Consider the following 18,815-nt stretch of genomic DNA (forward strand, 5'->3'; position numbering starts at 1 on the left):
GTCCTGGAACTAATTTTGAACACCAGGCTGGCCTCAAACTCAAGAGCTCTGACTGCCTCTGCCTCCCAAGTGCTTGGCATTAAAGGTGTGCACCGCCACCCAGCGTGGCTGGTGTCTTGACCACACTCCTGCATTCTCTTTCTATTGCTCAAAGCCTTTGACACATTTCCTCACTTTTGTGGTTTCTGATCCACTTCCTAAAAACTGTGCATTTTTAGTCTGACTTGCTGGTTCCCTGATTAGGATGAAGGATGCAGCTTTTCTGGACAGGTTCTAATTGATTGCTTTTTTCTCATTTCTTTAAAACTGAGAATGGGGAGCAATGCAAAGTAGCTCCCTGATAAATATTTACTGAGGGACATGGATGTATATGAGTAGGCATCCTTCCAGGATTCTGTCACATCTGCCATCTGTTGGGTAAGGCAATGTAAAGGACCCAAACTAGCCAGGTGTGGAGGGAAAAGGCAGAGCTAGGTAAGATGACCACAAGTTTAAGTTCACCAAGAACTACAAAGTCACACCTCAGGAGGGGAGGAAAGAAAATAAGAGTGTGTGTGTGGAGAGGGGAGAAAGAGATATCCAGAAGTAGATTGCTATGCACTTTATTATCATGGTGTGCATATTTTCAAAAATTTTAAAGGAATATACTAAACTTTGCTTTGCTTACCTGAAATATTCCATTAAAAAAAATCCTACTCATCTTTGCTCAGGCTAAGGGCTTATTTCTCCTGGAAAAGTCCTCTATTGTTGTCTCCAGGTGACTAAGAATGTCTTCTGGAACACTGCCCTACCAACATGTCCTTGAAAAGTCCCTATACTTGACATCAAGATCCCTGAGGCTGATATTTGTTTCCTCCACTGTTAGCTTGTTTTCATCTGAGGAGGGCTGGGACTGCTGAGCTGCCTCAAGGTAACACATTGCAACGCCTGCCTTTCTAGGCGGCTTGTCTTAATTTTGGTGAACGGCTTACAACACCACAGTCTGGCTTGTTTTTTTCATCAATGTAACTTTAACTTCTCAGTTTATTATAAATAATTAATTTGACCTGAATTGCTGTCCTCAACTCTAAAGAAAGGCATACATATTACATTTACACTATGCATTGTGGCTGGGATAAAGATAAAGTCTCAGATCTTTGAGGAGGACCCAGTGTTTTGGCAAGCAGAAGAACTCTAAGAGTGCTAACCAAATTTTGTTCATCTACCTGTAGGACAAACAATAAAACTAATACACTAAAACTTAAGACTAGTCGGGCTGGACCGATAACCTCCAAAACAATACAGAGAAACCCTGTCTTGTAAAAACCAAAAAATAAAAAAACTTAAGACTAATTCATCTGAAGGTCCTCCCCCCAACCCTAGCCCCATGTGTGTGCCTGTAGGTAGAAGTATTTGGGTAAATGTGGAAACTAGAGGTCAAATTCAGATGCCATTCTCAAAAGCCATCACTATATCTTTTGAGAAGACAAACTGGCCTGGAACTTGCCAACTAGGAGAGACCATGTGGTCAGGGAGCCCTGAGGACCCACAGATTTGGCCTGTCCTCTGCCCAGGATTATTGGCTCTTACCTCCATGCCCAGCTTATACATGAATTTTGGGAATGAAACCCCTCCTGCTTACATGGCCTACACTTTACAGAAAGTGCTATCTCTTTAGTCCCAGCAAATGTCTTCAATGTTATTCCTATTTGACAAGAGTGGCAAAGGGTATCTAGGACACCCTGTGTCCCTACATCATAGATGGCAAATGCTAAATGCCTAAGTACAATCTTTATATCTATCTATCTATCTATCTATCTATCTATCTATCTATCTATCTTTTTTTTTTGGAGATAGAGCTTCTCTTCTATAATTCTGGCTGTCCTAGAGCTCACTCTGTAGACCAGGCTAGCCTCAAACTCACAGAGATCCACCTGTCTCAGCCCCTTGAGGGCTAGGACTAAAAGTGTGTGCCACCACCGCCCAGATTTTTTTCCTTAGTACAATCTTGTCTGTGTGAGGTCAGGGATTGAATCCAGGAGTTCACACATGCTAGCCAAACCTCAACGACTGAGCCATATTCTAACCATCCCTAACTCAGAGCCTGATGGCAGAACCTTGGTCTAGGTTTATGAAAATACAAGAGTCAAACCAGGATCCTAAAGAAAAGATTCTTTATATTAAGCCACTTAATATACCTGAAATAAAGATTAAGGCATTTGAGAAGATCGACATTTTAAAACCATGTCTATATTATAGCCAGTACCAACCTCTTGCTGAGAGTCTTTATTTGGGGTGGGGGATACAACCAAGCTTTAAAAATACAGATTAGTAACATCTTATCTTAACCCCCAAACATATCAAACTTTCTGCCAGGCATTAGAGAGAGAAGTGTAAACCACAAAGATACCAACCATTACACTGCATGCCTTCTCTTCAGGAGGACACTGGAGGACAGCTAAGTCTCACTTTAGTGTCTTTCATGTACAAGGCGAGTTCCTATGACACACATCCACACCCCTGCATCTTCTGGCACAGTCTTACTACATAACTCATGGTGGTCGAAGACTGAAAACCCCCCTTAGAGATGTGTGCCACAGGGCTTGGCATCACTACTTTTCAAATCAATCACCTGGAATGTTTCTTGTAAAGTGAAGTCATTGATGTTAGTCCAGCTTTGTTGCAAGAAGGCAGGTTCATATAATTCAGGCTAATGCTCCCTTCCTGTAGATAATGTAGTATTCAATCTTGTTTGTGTTTTAAAGCAACTGCCAATCTTGTCATGTTTGTTACTTAGCACTTTTTTTCAAAGTCTTACAGACACCACGTAATTAGTTGATTCTGGTGTCTCTGGGTTACTGCCAAGGGATAGACATCCTTTTGCCCTAGCTGGTAACAAGCCCATCTTTCACAGCAAACTTGAGAATGCTTAGAGTCCTCAAGCCATGAGTCTTTGCAAAGTTTAAAGGGTGCTGGCAGGGAGCCTGTGTCTCAATAAGTAGAACAAAATTTTTTAATGATCTGAAATAGTTTCTAGGACAGGAACTCTAGATTTTATTCTGTTGGATATATCACAAGGAGGGAGCCCATGCTACAACCTACCTACCTACCTACCTACCTACCTACCTACCTACCTACCTACCTACGGCAGAACACTCAACTCACTGGGCTGTATAAGGTCAATGGCACATGTTGTAACAGAATTCATTGAAGATTTACTATAGGGAAAACATAGTGGCAAGTTTTAGGCAAGATTAATTTGAAGACATTCATTCATGCAGAAATGCTGATGGGTGATATACAGGAGCACTTTAAGTGCACAGACCAGCTTTACCAGCTGAGGCCTGGCTTTCCCTCTGGTAATGAGCTGCCGGCTGCCACCATGTGGTTCTTGTTACTACAACTTCTCATGAGAAGATGTCCTCTGCTGGACATCTTCCTAAGTGGAGCGTTTCCTGGTCCAGGCGGAACTCCTCTGCAGTTGATACTACTATGGGCATCTACTCGAGTCACTGTATCGGTTGTTTCTTTAAAGTGTCACCTACGATGTGGAACTACATGGCCAGCTCAGCAAGGCTTGTGCAGTCAGCAGGGTGACCGGAGATTTGTGTAGAAGAGTGAGCAGTCTCAGAAGGTAAAAGGCTCAAGCTGATTCTAAAGCCTGCAGACACCCAGTATGTAGAATATCAGATCATTTTTATAAACAAAACTGCAAGTATTAGGGTAGGGATACTTTTCTTCTGGGTAATCCATGAAGAGACTAACAAAAACAAAGGAGAGGAACTGCTCTCCTTAGAGCTTCTAAAAGCAAATCTAGAAGGTGAGCATCTCTGGAAAACGACAGAGCAGGCAGTCTGCGCTGTGATAGCGGTGCAATACCCCGGGGGCAGGAGCCAGGAGCAGAGGAGCAGGGAGCAGGGAGGGGGAATCAGTCAGATTGAGTTTAGGTCTTCAAAGGAAAAGTTGTTCTGGAAATGGTTGCTGCTCCCCCTTGTGGCTGTCTAGAAATTATAAATGACTTGTGCAAAGCTGAAGTGTTAGGTTATCCAACCCACATTTTATCTGCTCCTCACATACTTTTTAAGGAAATAGATGGTAATAAATAATTTAACATGGCTGGAGTAAAGAAAAAGTACTTACTGTGGTAGAATCAAAAGAAAAGACATCCACAACAGGGGGAGAAGAACTCTGCAAATCCATTACCTCAAGTTTTGGATTTATCTGTGTGCACACATAAAATAAATTAATGTTTATCTTCTATCATAAAAAAACCAAATACTATTTGTAAGAAAAACAAATGGCATTCTTAGTATATTCTAGAAATGGTATATATTCGTCGACAAACACACAAATATTGCTAAAATATGAATTCACTAAACCAACTAGAGCACATGATATTGACTACGTTGAACATAAGCTATAAATAGTTATTTTCATATTATAAAAGTATTGTAATTCACCTAAAGAGGAATATTAAAGTAAAAAGACCCACCTTAAGAGATGCAGAAAAAAATCCTAGCCAGTACATTAGAAAAAGAAAAAGAAAAAAAATGTTAAGATGTAAGAAGCAGATAAAGGAACAAACTGTCATTCAAAAACAGGTGATTACCTACTGAGAAATAAACAGAATCTACTGCTGTGTCCTCAGCCCTGCTAGAAGGATCAAAGAGCACTGGAGCCCCAACCAGCACACAACCCAAACGAATTAAAATACAGACAGATCAAACGATAGCATGTGTAGTACTATAAAAATGAAGAAAATTCACCAGGAATTCAGGGGAAAGCCTAAAACTTCTGTTGATATTAAAGAAATCTCAAGCAAACAGAAAGCTGTACCACAGAGAGTTCAGAAGCAAGGTCCACTAGACGGGAAATAAATGCAGTAGGGCACTTTGGTTGCACTAGTTAACAGACAAGGATGATCAATAGTTCTAAACACTGGCTAGGTACATGATGGATCCCTGCTAGGAAGGGTAGGCAGGAAGTAAATAGAACCCAAACGTGATGATCAAACTGTAGAATGTTCTAGAATAAACAAGTAAGGTCTTTATTGTAACCAGAGGCAGAGAATGACATCTGAAGAACTGCAAAAGCAAACGACAAGACAAGGGTAGAAGCATCTGTTCACACCTGATGTGGGAGATCATGATGAACATCATAAAATTAACACCCAGAGGTGGAACAGAGGAGATATTATGATATCTAATATAAAAGGAGCAAATGTCTAAAATCTGTACAAAAAGCTTATACACAGAAATGTAGAAAACAGAAAGACCATGGAATACAATCTACAGGAGTGAACACCTAAGGGCTAATGGGTATCCAAAGAGGCTCTCAGCAGTGTTATGCATGAGAAAAGTGAAAATTCAAACACCACCACTGGAAAAACCAGAGTGCCTGATACGTTAGCAGTGACCAGCACTTTGTAACAGCGTGAGCCATGAAGCACGCTGTGGGGAATGCCTGCAATGCCACATCCCTGAAATACACACAGCAATGAAATGCAAGCAGAACACATGCAAATGTGCCAGTTCATATTAAATACACATCTCAAGGTTTCTATGTGAAATGAAAAGGCTGCTTACAGAAAAAAAAATACTCAGTACAATTCACTTTACCCAATAGTTCCTGGCCATTCAAAGCAAAACAATATTTAATTACAGATTTGGAAATATGTATGCAGTAAAATTACAGAGAAAAGGGAATGGTTTCCTGATTGATGACTACCTCTGGGGGAAGTTGCTTCTAAATTCAAAGGCCCCAAAACATCCCAAATAAAACCCAGTCACCCTCAATACCAAGAAGTGAACCAAGGACAATACGGATAGCAGAACTTTCTAGCAAACTTACTAGCACTCAGCACACTTAGGGACCAGAAGGAAACCTAGCGGATTGCTCAGTGACAGAGGACACTTATGAAAGACACTCAGTTTAGTAGAACTTCTCTACACAAAAATAAAAACAAAATGAATGTCAGAGAACAAGTAGAAGGCTGGAGAGATGGCTCAGTGGTTAAGAGCACTGGCTGATCTTCCAGAGGACCCAGGTTCAATTCCCAGTAACCACATGACAGCCCACAACTCTGTAACTCCAAGATCTGATACCCTCACACAGACATACATGCAGGGAGAACACCAATGCACATTTAAAAAAAAGTTAAGAGAGACAGAGTGAGATAAAGAGCCTCCCAGTACCATGGCAGAGCATAGGCAAGGCCCAAACGAGTAAGAAGAGCACAGGGTAGGAGAAAAGACAGAGACAGACTAAAGTTTGTCCAAGGCCAAATTAAAGAGTGAAGAAATCTGGGAAAACCATGAGGCTGGAGTCTACATGCTTTAGAGAGACCCACCTGGGAGAGACAGACACTACTCTAACTGTAGGCTGAGCCCTAGAAAGAATAGCTTGGTGATGGTGGCACACACCTTTAATCCCAGCACTTGGGATGCAGACACAGGTAGATCTCAGTGAGTTCAAGACCAGCCTGGTCTACAGAGTGAATTCCAGGACAGCTAGGACTACACACAGAAACCCTGTCTCTGAAAAACAAACAACAACAACAAAAAAAGAGCAGAACAACTTTTATTAAAGTAGGCAGGCTTGATGGGCTACATTTTATTTACAGACATGTGTATGCAGCGCATGCACACTCACACATGTGAGCGTACCGTGGTACATGTGTAAGAGGCTTAAGGACAATTTGTGAGATTTGGTTCTTTGCTTCCACCATGTGGATCCCAGTGACTGGACTCCGGATGGCAGGCGGGGCTGTAAGCCCTTTTACCCGCTGAGTCAGCTTGCTGGCCTGGTTTTGTTCTGAGGACTGATCTCACCATGGCTACGCCACCACAAAGCAGGCCTCAAACTCCTGTTTCTCCCAGGTGTTGTGATTATAGGCATGTGTGCACCGTGCTCGGTAGGGATGTTAGATGCATCTTACAATGGCCCAGCCCACTGTGGTAGTGGAGGCCCACAGCTGGGAGCCACAGTACAGCGGGGACACACTGGAGTACGGGAAAGATGGAGGAAGGCTGGGTCAGTCCACCAGCGCCTCCGCTTCCTTCCAGCTGCTCCTCAGCAGGAAACAAACTCCTTACACCTGGCTGACTTCATTCTTTTTAATCTTAGGCAAGCTAGCCAGAGCCATCTTACTCTTTTCTCTACTGCCACCTAGTGTACAGATAAAAATGGTCAACAAGTTAGTTTCCTCCTCTGCAAGAGAAAATGCCTAGAAAGCTTAAATCACAAGGAAAAGAGGAGGCACCTCCCATTTAAAAAAAAAATCTTTGACTGCCTTTAAGTTTGGAAGGTATGGAACTACTAGTATTTTACTGCATGGCAGCAAAAATTGCTGCCGCATAAAATCAAGTTGCCTTGAAGTGGGTGGGATTGAGAGACTGGCTTCTCATCAGCTGGACAGGGGAACAGCTGAGATCTATGAACGAGGAGACGGTTGTGTAGAGTCTTGAAAGTCCCTCAACACCTGCTCTGAGGGTCTACATCACCCAGGAATCCAAGACCATCAGCACCTGTGCTAACGCAGTCTGCAACGTTTCCCTAGACCACACGGTCCTGCAGGGCAAGGAACGGGCCCTAAAGCTAGGACCCCCAGCACAGAGATGTGTCAGTGCCTGCTGACAGGGCCAGATTTGAACTTCCATTACGCCGGAGCACCGTAACAGATGGGTAAAGGTGTGTAATGGGCCGCGGTGCCAGGGTTGTGACACCAGCACTGCCAGCCACTAGCTTCAACTCTGACTCTCTTCAAGTCTCATGTGGACAAAAGCGTTACAGACTTCCAGTATTTGTATTTGTAGCAAATATGAAATAATTTATGTAAAGACATATAGGTGTCAGGTATTCTTTCTCTCTCTTTTCTTTTTTTTTGGGGGGGGGTTTCGAGACAGGGTTTCTCTGTGTAGCTTTGGAGGCTGTCCTGACAATCACTCTGTAGCCCAGGCTGGCCTTGAACTCACAGAGATCCGCTTGCCTCTGCCTCCCGAGTGCCGGCATCAATGCCCGGTTTTTCTTTTTTAATTTTATGTGCATGTATATCTGGATGAGGGTGTCAGATTCCCTGGAACAGGAGTTACAGACAGTTATGAACTGTCATGTGGGTGCTGGGAATTGAACCCAGGTCCTCTGGAAGAGAGTGGACAGTGCTTTTAACCTCTGAGCTAACTCTCCAGCCTCCAGGCTTTAGGTATTCTTACTGTTATTGTTACGATTTAACCTTATTAATCAGACTAAGGTAAAAACTTGATCTCAGATTTGAAGATTGCTATTGATCACAACAGAATTTTCAACAATGGATCATGGTCAGGCTATCAAAAAGTATTTAGTTAAAGGAAATGTCCTGTCCTGCTAAGTAACATGTTGAATTTCATATGCAATTTATAGATAATGGTGATATTCAAGTGGCCATTTTGAAACTGAAAGCGATCAGGATAACTATTTGACTAGCAATTTTGACTTAAGTACTATGCCTTCTAATATTCTGCCTAGTCTAGAATAACTACCCAAACTCCTAGTTTCACGTGGATGTGTCCCTTAGAATGCTTTCTGGTTTTCCAATTAAATATGCAAAAGGGGAGAAGACTACAAAGGACAGTTATGCAAATATAACATCTGCACCACCCTTTGAGAGCAAAGTTGTTTTTGTTTTGTTTTGTTTGTTTGTTTGTTTTCTTCCTGGGGCAGTACAGTGCAGGTGTCTCTCGTGGCAGCTAACCAGGTTGCCACGAACTACTAATGTTATTGGACTAGTGAAGACCCCCAGGCCAGAGGATGGGGGCACAGGAGGGGTACCCACACAGCACAGGAGGGTGTCCACACAGCACAGGAGGGGTGTCCACACAGCAAGGCTTCTATGCTCCATGACTTCCTTCACGTGGCCTCCTCTGGTGTCTTCTCAGAGCAATTTGGCTGTCACTCCTCAGCCCATTAAGGATTAGTAGTTTACACATTGGAGACTCTGCAGGGTCCCCTACCTTCATAAAAATGGAGCCACTAAAGCTGGGACACTAGTGGGCTTTGCAAAAGCCACACAACTTCATGCAGAAGGTTAAGAAAACATATTAAAATATAAATTATAGTGGGTTGGTACTGTTCCAGACACAAAACAAAACAAACCACTCATGGCTACTGCAAGAAGAAATTACTTTAATACTTTTTGTTAAAAAAATCTTTATATTTTTTAAAGTTGTGAACACTCAGAATGTTTTCAGCTGTAAAGTATTTCTGAAGTAATGTAAGTGCACCTTCCTAAAGCTTTGAAAGAAATTTTAACTCAGAAAATTAAGTATTTTAAAACATAATTTATCATTAGTGAGCACAGCAATTCTCTCTTGATCTATGCTACACTTGTGTGAAAGTTTTAGTTTTAAATTAAACATGAATCTATATCCATTAATTTGAAGACTTTAAAAATAACTTGATAGCTAGGTGTGGTGGTGTACATCTTTAATCCCAGCACTCAGGAGGCAGAGGCAGGTGGAACTTTGTGAGTTTGAGGACAGTCTGGTCTACAGAGTGAGTTCCAGGACAGCCAGGACTGTTACACTGAGAAACCCTGTCTCAAAAAAACAAAAAACAAAACAAAAACAAAAACACACCCCTAACCTTGATACCCAGTTATTATTATAACATTAAAACTATTCTTTCTAAAAAAATTATATTTTGCCTTATTGTGAACTTATTTTTAAAACAAGATGATTGGCTGTTTACTTGCAGAATCCATTTACTTCTCTCGCATAGCATCGGAAAATGTTTTTATAAAAGTCAGTCACATAGACAGTTAACTCAAACAGCTATGACATCTCCAGGTGATTTAACCTGGGTACATGCAGTCAACTTTCTTGGGCCACATAAAATGTTGACACATTCTCCGCTAGACGCGCCGTGCAACTGGCCTCTGGTTCCATGATGAAAAGACCTTTAATAGGCATATAAGTGTGCATGTGGAAAGCCCGTCCAGTGTCTTTGCACAGTCTGGGTCATCCTGACCGAATCACACAAAGGAGTCTGGTTGGTTTCAGGGCTCTCAATTAAAGAGTCAGAATAAGCTGCTCAGTCAACCTGTTGACGTTTTAAAGTCTACCTCTCCCTCTCTCCCTCTCTCTCCCTCTCTCCCTCTCTCTCCCTCTCTCTCCCTCTCTCCCTCTCTCTCCCTCTCTCTCTCTCTCTCTCTCCTCTCTCTCTCAAATATTTATTTATTTATTACGCATACAGTGTTCTGGCATGCACACCAGAAGAGGGTATGGGATCTCATTATATAGATGGTTGTGAGCCACCATGTGGTTGCTGGGAATTGAACTCAGGACCTCTGGAAGACTAGCCAGTGCTCTTAACCTCTGAGCCATCTCTCCAGCCCAAAGTCTACCTCTCTCACATAGATCTGGGCTGAGAGCAAACCACAGAGCATGCAGCTTGCTTGTGTCTGGGTCTGGAGAGCATGATGCCAGGGAACTACCCCTCAGCTGGGAACATGTAGCTCTACCACACATCTTGCGGGTGGGTAGCACGTAAGTGGCACAGCCAAGCCATAGAAACGCTAAAATAAAGGCCATCAAGGGCCAAAAACGAGCTTTGGTAGCACAAGAAAAGGATATGCAAGGAAAATCTCCGTATTTATTTTATGTTCTATGTGATCACAGAAGATCAACCAACACACTTAACAACTGCAACAACTGAGGAAAAAGATTACATTTTTCGTCTGGAGAGATGGCTCAGTGGTTAGGAGCCCTGGCTGCTCTTCCAGAGGACCTGGGTTTGATTCCCAGCAATCACCCAGCAACTCTCAACCACCTGTAACTCCAGGTCTAGGGCATCTGACACTCCCTTCTGGCTTCTACAGGCATGTATACATATGGCACACACATACACACAGGCAAAACTCCCATACACATGAAATAAGAATAAATGATTCTTTTGAAAAATTATATTCTTTTGTTCAAAGAATGAAAGGGAAAATGAGGGCTAGGAATGTCGTTCTGTGGTGGATCACTTGTAGCATGCTAGTGGCCTTGAAGAGGATACATACACACAAGAGTGCATGCACATGTGCTCACACACGCGTGCGCATAATGATGACAAAGTAAGTATGAACATGTAATAAAGCCCTGTGAATGCCAGGCGTCAGTGGCGCACACCTTTAATCCCAGCACTCGGGAGGCAGAGGCAGGTGGATCTCTGTGAGTTCGAGGCCAGCCTGGTCTACAGAGCGAGTTCCAGGACAGCCTCCAAAGCCACAGAGAAACCCTGTCTCGGAAAAAAAAAAAAAGCCTAGTGATTAATACTCAGAATATTGTTCAAAAGGATACAAAATAAAGAAAAGAATTGAAAAATTAACACTGCTGATAAAAAATAACAGCAGAAATTCCAAATGCAGCTGGCTTAGATAAAATTTAAGATGGAGTTTCCTGGGTGTGATGGTGACCACGTGGAAGTCCCAGGAGTCCCAGGTCAGTCTGAGCCAGCATTGAGACCCCTAACAAGCAAAGAAGGAAGAACACCCAGAGTGTGGGTGCACATGCTTCAAGTGAGGGGAGCAGAAAGGCCTGAGCACCACCAAGAGTGATGAAACCAGGTTTAAAGATGTGACCGAGGTGGGGACACTGGAGGTGCCTGGGGAGTGACTTGGGCTACTGCGTCCTGCATTCAGATAAAGTCTCAGTGCTGGTGGTAGAAGCATCTGGGAAGGCACAGTGGCAGACAGATTAGGAGTGCAAAGTCATCCTCCATTACAAAGTGAGTTCAAGGCCAGTCTCATCTCAAAAGTGACACGAGACCTCATCTCAAAAGCAAGACAATAAGACAGTATAAGGAAGCAAAATAAATGCTTAAAAATCAAAGCTTTGTAATGACAAATGAGCAAACTCAAATGACCAGGGAAATGGTGATTTCTGATCTCAGCTCTTGCAACAGAAACAGACTTAAAAAGAACCGCAAAAGATCATCTAACAAGCCTAACAGGAGCTAAGGATTCAGCAAAAATGGGTTTTTCTTTGAAGGGAGTACATTGATGGGCTGAAATAGGGGAATACATCAACAAACGCCTTCCATTCAAAGAATAATCACAAAAAGACTTCAATAGTGGCTCATGCCTGTAACCCTAATACTTGGAAAATTGAGGCAGGAGGATTGTTATTGAATTCAAGGCCAGTATGGTATTTAAAGTGAGAATCCAAGAAACCACTCCTAGAAAGATAAACTATTACAAAAAATGTATTCATTTAGGAAGTGTGTTTAAGTCAGAGGACAACTTAGGGCAATCAGTTCTCTCTTTTGAACTCAGATCATGTAAGGCTTAGTGTGGCTAGTACATTTACCCATGAGATATCTTGCAGGCCTGTAAAGGTAAACATACATATATACGTGTGTGTGTGTGTGTGTGTGTGTGTGTGCGTGTGTACAAGCAAGCAGTAAAATGTTCTCAATCATTAATATGGCCTCAATTATATTAATGCTAACTATTTTCTTTAAATGTTTATAGGTGGGTTTGTTAGTTTGTTTGGCTATAAAAAGTTCCTGGAAACCTGCTTCATTAGTTGTTATAAAAACGCTTGTGGGCGATCCCAGCTAGGTGAGCTTGGGTCTCTGGGGGGACACTCCCCATCCTCCGCCCGACCCCCATCCCCTCGATAATCCGGGCTTCTCCTGGCATCCAGAAGACCCGCCCACACAGAAAAGACATCAGCTCTTCCAGGGCCCAAACTCCAACGATCCCAGTCAGCTTCAGGAAGGAAGGATACCAGTGAAGACAGAAAGACCCCACCAGCACCCACTGGAAGAAGAAATGGGAAGAAGAAAGAATAAGAGCTCACTCAGCAATCAAAAGACCAACATGACTCCACCAGAATCTAGGGAACCAATGCCAGCAAGATCTGAAAAGCACTACATAGACGAAGCAGAGGAGACCTTAAAAATCATTTTATGAAGATGATAGAGACCCTCAAAGAAGAAACAAGGAAATCTCTTAAAGAAATAGAGGAAAAAACAAACAAAAAATCCATGAAATGGGGGGGAAAATTCAAGAAATAAACAAATCTAAAGGTACCAAGAAAAAACAACCAAACAAATGAAGGAAACAACTCAATCAGTTGAAGGATTGAAAGCTGAAATAGAAACAATAAAGAAAACACAGATCGAGGGGATGCTGGAAATGGAAAAGCTGGGTAAACGATCAGGAACTACAGATGCAAGTATCACCAATAGAATACAAGAGATAGAAGAGAGAATCTCAGGTGTTGAAGACTCATTAGAGGATATACAGTTGTCAACCAAAGAAAATCTCAAAACCAATAAATCCCTAACACAAAATATTCAGGAAATATGTGACACCGTGAAGAAGCCAAACCTGAGAATAATAGGTATAGAAGAAGGCGAAGAAATACAGCTCAAAGGTACAGAAAACATATTCAACAAAATCATAGAAGAAAACTTCCCTAACCTAAAGAAGAATATGCCTATGAAAATACAAGAATCTTACAGAACACCAAATAGGCTGGACCAGAAAAAGAAGTCACCTCGCCATATAATAATCAAAACATCAAACCTACAGAATAAAGAGAAAATATTAAGAGCAGCTAAAGAAAAAGGCCAAGTAACATATAAAGGCAGACCTATCCTAATTACACCTGACTTCTCAATGGAAACGATGAAAGCCAGAAGATCCTGGACAGATGTCCTACAAATGCTAAGGGAACAAGGATGCCAGCCCAGACTGCTATATCCAGCAAAGCTTTCAATTACCATAGATGGAGAAAACAAAATATTCCATGACAAAGCCAGATTTAAATAATACGTGTCCATGAATCCAGCTCTACAGAAAGTGCTAGAAGGAAAACCTAGACCCAACAAAGATAACTACACTCACAAAGACACAGGCAATATATAATCCCACTTTACATAACACCAAAAGAAAAAGGGAGGAGAAACTACACAAAATAACTTCACTACCAATAAATCAAGCACAAACAAGAATCATCAATCAATGGTCATTGATATCCCTCAATGTCAACAGCCTCAACTTGCCTATAAAAAGACACAGACTAGCAGAATGAATACGAAGACAGAACCCATCCTTCTGCTGCATACAAGAAACACATCTCAACATCAAAGACAGACGGTATCTCAGGGTAAAGGGTTGGGAAAAGATTTTTCCAATCAAACGGACCCAAGAAACAAACGGGTGTAGCAATCCTAATATCTAACAAACTAGAATTCAAATTAAAATCAATCAAAAGAGATGAAGGACATTTCATATTAATCAAAGGAAAAGTCCATGAAGATGAAGTCTCAATTTTAAACATCTACGCCCCAAATACAAAGGCACCTACATTTGTGAAAGAAACATTACTAAAGCTCAAATTGCACATAAAATCTCACACACTAATAGTAGGAGACTTCAACACTCCGCTCTCACCGCTAGACAGGACCTCCAGACAGAAACTTAACAAAGAAACAAAGGAATTAATAGAAGTTATGACCCAACTGGGTTTAACAGACATCTATAGAACATTCCACCCAAACACAAAGGGATATACCTTCTCTTGGCACCACATGGAACCTTCTTTAAAATTGACCACATAATAGGAAACATAGCAAATCTCCACAGATACAAAAAAAACTGGAATAACCCCCTGTATCGTCTCAGACCACCATGCATTAAAATTAGAATTCAACAATAACACAAATCGCAGAAACCCTACAAACTCATGGAAATTGAACAATGCTCAATTGCACCATCCCTGGGTATAGGAAGAAATTAAAAAAGAGATTAAAAACTTCCTGGAATTCAATTAAAATGAAAACACAACATACGTAAACCTATGGGACACTTTGAAAGCAGTGCTGAGAGTAAAGTTCATAGCACTAAGTGCCCACATGAAGAAACTGGAGAACAGTCATACTAGAGAATTAACAGCACAGCTGAACGTTCTAGAACAAAAAGAAACAAGCTCACCCAGGAGGAGTAGACGCCAGGAAATAATCAAATCGAGGGCTGAAATCAATCAAGTAGAAACCAGGAGAACATTGAGAAGAATCAATGAAACAAAGAGTTGGTTCTTTGAGAAAAATCAACAAAATAGACAAACCTCTGTACAAACTAACCAAAAGACAGAGAGAGAGAGCATGTTAATTAACAAAATCAGAAATGAAAAAGGGGACATAACAATGGACTCTGAGGAAATCCAGAGAATCATCAGGGCATACTTTGAAAATCTGTACTCCACAAAATTTGAAAATTTAAAGGAAATGGACAATTTCCTGGATAGATATCACTTGCCAAAACTAAATCAAGAGCAGATAAACAATCTAAACAGACCTATAACCCTTAATGAAATAGAAGCAGTCATCAAAAGTCTCCCAAACAAAAAAAGCCCAGGCCAGGATGGCTTCAGTGCAGAATTCTACCAGAAATTCAAAGAAGAGTTAATTCCAATACTCAAAGTATTACACACAATAGAAGCAGGAGGATCACTGGCAAAATCTTTTTACGAGGCTACAATTACCTCGATACCTAAGCCACACAAAGACACAACTATAGACCAATTTCCCTCATGAACATCGATGCAAAAATACCCAATAAAATACTAGCAAACCGGATTCAAGAACACATCAGAAAAATCATCCACCATGATCAAATAGGCTTCATCCCAGGAATGCAGGGATGGTTCAACATTAGAAAATCTATCATTGCAATCTACCATATAAACAAACTGCAAAAGAAAAACCACATGATCATCTCACTAGATGCTGAAAAAGCCTTTGACAAAATCCAGCACCCCTTCATGATAAAGGTCCTAGAGAGATCAGGGATAACAGGAACATACTTGAATATAATAAAAGCAATATACAGTAAACCAACAGCTAACATCAAACTAAACGGAGAGAAACTCAAAGCAATTCCTCTAAAATCAGGAACAAAACAAGGCTATCCACTCTTTCCATATCTCTCCAATATTGTACTTGAAGTCCTAGCTACAGCAAGAAGACAACAAAAGGAGATAAAGGGGATGCAAATAGGAAAAGAAGAAGTCAAACTTTCACTATTTGCAGATGATATGACAGTTTACATAAGTGACCCGAAAAACTCCACAAGGGTACTCCTAGAGCTGATAAACACCTTCAACAAAGTGGCAGGATACAAGGTAAACTCAAAAAAATAAGTGGCCCTATTATGTACAGACGATGAAGTGACTGAGACAGAAATCAGAGAAACCTTACCCTTTACAATAGCCATAAACAGCATCAAATATCTGGGGATAATGTTAACCAAGGAAGTGAAAGACCTGTATATCAAGAACTTTGAGTCTTTAAAGAAAGAAATCAAAGAGGATACCGGAAAATGGAAAGATCTCCCATGCTCTTGGATTGGTAAGATCAACATAATAAAAATGTCAATCTTGCCAAAAGCAGTCTACAGATTCAATGCAATCCCTATCAAAATTCCATCACAATTCTTCAAGGACCTGGAAAGAACATTAATCAACTTTATATGGAAAAACAAAAGGCCCAGGATAGCCAAAACAACCCTATACATAAAGGAACTTCAGGAGGCATCACCCTACCTGACTTCAAGCTCTATTATAGAGCTATAGTCCTGAAAACAGCTTGGTATTGGCACAAAAATAGGCAGGTAGACCAATGGAACCGAATTGAAAACCCTGATTTTAACCCACACACCTATGAACACTTGATTTTTGACAAAGAAGCTAAAACTATACAATGGAAAAAAGAAAGCATCTTCAACAAATGGTGCTGGCATAACTGGGTACTGGTACGCAGATGACTGCAGATAGATCCATGTTTATCGCCTTGTACAAAACTTAAGACCAAATGGATCAAAGATCTCAACATAAATCCAGCCACACTGAAACTTTTAGAAGAGAAAGTGGGAGATACTCTTCAACAAGTTGGTACAGGAGACCACTTCCTGAACATAACTCCAGTGGCACAGGCACTAAGATCGACAATTAACAAATGGGACCTCCTGAAACTAAAAAGCTTCTGTAAGGCAAAGGACACAGTCAAAAAGACAAAAAGGCAGTCCACAGAATGGGAAAAGATATTCACTGACCCCACTTCTGACAGAGGGCTAATCTCCAAAATTTACAAAGAACTCAAGAAGCAAGTCTCCAAAACACCAAAGGATCCAATTAAAAGGTGGGGTACAGAACTAAACAGAGAATTCTCAATAGAGGAGGCTAAAATGGCCAAGAGATACTTAAGAAAGTGCTCAACATCCTTAGCCATTAGGGAAATGCAAATCAAAACAACTTTGAGATACCATCTTACTCCTGTCAGAATGGCTAAAATCAAAAACACCAAAGACAATTTATGCTGGAGAGGATGTGGAGAGAGAGGAACACTCCTCCACTGCTGGTGGGAGAGCCAACTCGTACATCCACTTTGGAAATCAGTATGGAGATTCCTCAGGAAAATGGGAATCAATATACCACAAGACCCAGCAATTCCACTCTTAGGCATATATCCAAAAGATGCCCATTCATACAATAAGGATGTCTGTTCCACTATGTTCATAGCAGCATTATTTGTAATAGCCAGAATCTGGAAGCAACCTAGATGCCCCTCAACTGAACAGTGGATAGAGAAAATGTGGTACATTTACAATGGAGTATTACTCAGCAGAAAAAAAAAAACTATGGAATCTTGAAATTCGCAGGTAAATGGATAGCACTGGAAGAAACCATCCTGAGTGAGGTAACCCAATCACAAAAAGACAAACATGGTATGTACTCACTCATATATGGATTTTAGACATGGATCAGGAGAGTGCCAGTCTGCACTTCCACTGACAGAGAGTCTGGGAAACAGGAAAGAACCTAAAAGATATGCATAGTACCCAAGAGAAGAGAAATGAGGCAAGATCCTCTGAACAGATGGGGAACACGGCGAGGGGTGGGGGGGGAGGGGGACCTGGGAAATAGAGAGAGGGAGAAGTGGAAGAGAGAGTAGGTTGTGGAGGAACAGGAAGGTTCACTGGGGGGTGTAGGATAGGGGGAAGAGGGAATCATAGGTTAGAAGACAGATCAGGCACCAGTGTGACCTCTAGTGATCTAAAGGGATAACACCAATTGGCAAGCTAAGCAATAGTGTAGAGACCACCTCGAATGACCATTCCTGATAGTGCACTTGATGTCTATAACCATCCTGGAGCCTTCATCCAGTGACTGATGGAAGCAGAGGCAAACACCCACAGTTAAATACTGAACAGAACCCAAGGAACCCAGTGACAGAAAGGAGCGATGAGCAAATTGGCAAAGAATGGGCTGGCAAAACCAGCAGAGACAGCTGATCCGAACAGGGGAGAGCTCTTGGACCGCAGACCGACAGCTGGGAGGCCAGCATGGGACCGATCCAGACCCCTGAATGTGAGAGTCAGTGAGGAGGCCTGGGCTACCAATCCTGAGCAGTGGATCAGTGTTTATCCCTCGAATACTAACAGACATTGTGTGTTCATAACACAAAGAGGGTTGCTCTCTCTGCCTGGACTCTTAGGGAAGTGCCTGGACCCTACCCTGAGTGAAATGATAGACTCTAGATATCCCCTATGCAGAAGGAATTGGCAATAGGGTGGGAGGATGGGGGGGGATGGCAGGGAGGGGGGTGCGGGAGGAGGGGAGGGAGAGGGAACTGGGATTGACATGTAAAACAAGCTATTTAAAATTAAAAAAAAAAAAAACGCTTGTATTTTAGTCCTATTCTCAGGATATTCAAACCATCTCTCCCGAAGTGACTGGCCAGGAAGCAAGTCCAGACTCTGCAGCCTTACATTTAATTTCTCGTTTCTACTACTGCCAACATAATTTTTA

General features: G+C 41.7%; 1 protein-coding gene across 3 annotated transcripts in view; it reads right to left on the reverse strand.

Moving 5' to 3' along the window:
• Positions 1-18,815, reverse strand: part of Poc1b (POC1 centriolar protein B) — a 103,822-nt gene that overhangs the window by 27,995 nt on the left and 57,012 nt on the right. For all 3 annotated transcript variants that reach the window (XR_005880510.1, XM_040754990.1, XM_040754991.1), the window contains exon 10: positions 4,120-4,200. Coding sequence is in view for 2 of the 3 variants with exons in the window: in XM_040754990.1 (XP_040610924.1) it covers positions 4,120-4,200 (81 nt within the window). In the remaining variant the exon portion in view is untranslated. The remainder of the gene's footprint in view (positions 1-4,119; positions 4,201-18,815) is intronic.

The sequence above is a fragment of the Mesocricetus auratus genome, unplaced genomic scaffold (assembly GCF_017639785.1).
Source record: "Mesocricetus auratus isolate SY011 unplaced genomic scaffold, BCM_Maur_2.0 Super-Scaffold_100011, whole genome shotgun sequence".
In the NCBI taxonomy this organism is placed as follows: Eukaryota; Metazoa; Chordata; class Mammalia; order Rodentia; family Cricetidae; genus Mesocricetus; species Mesocricetus auratus.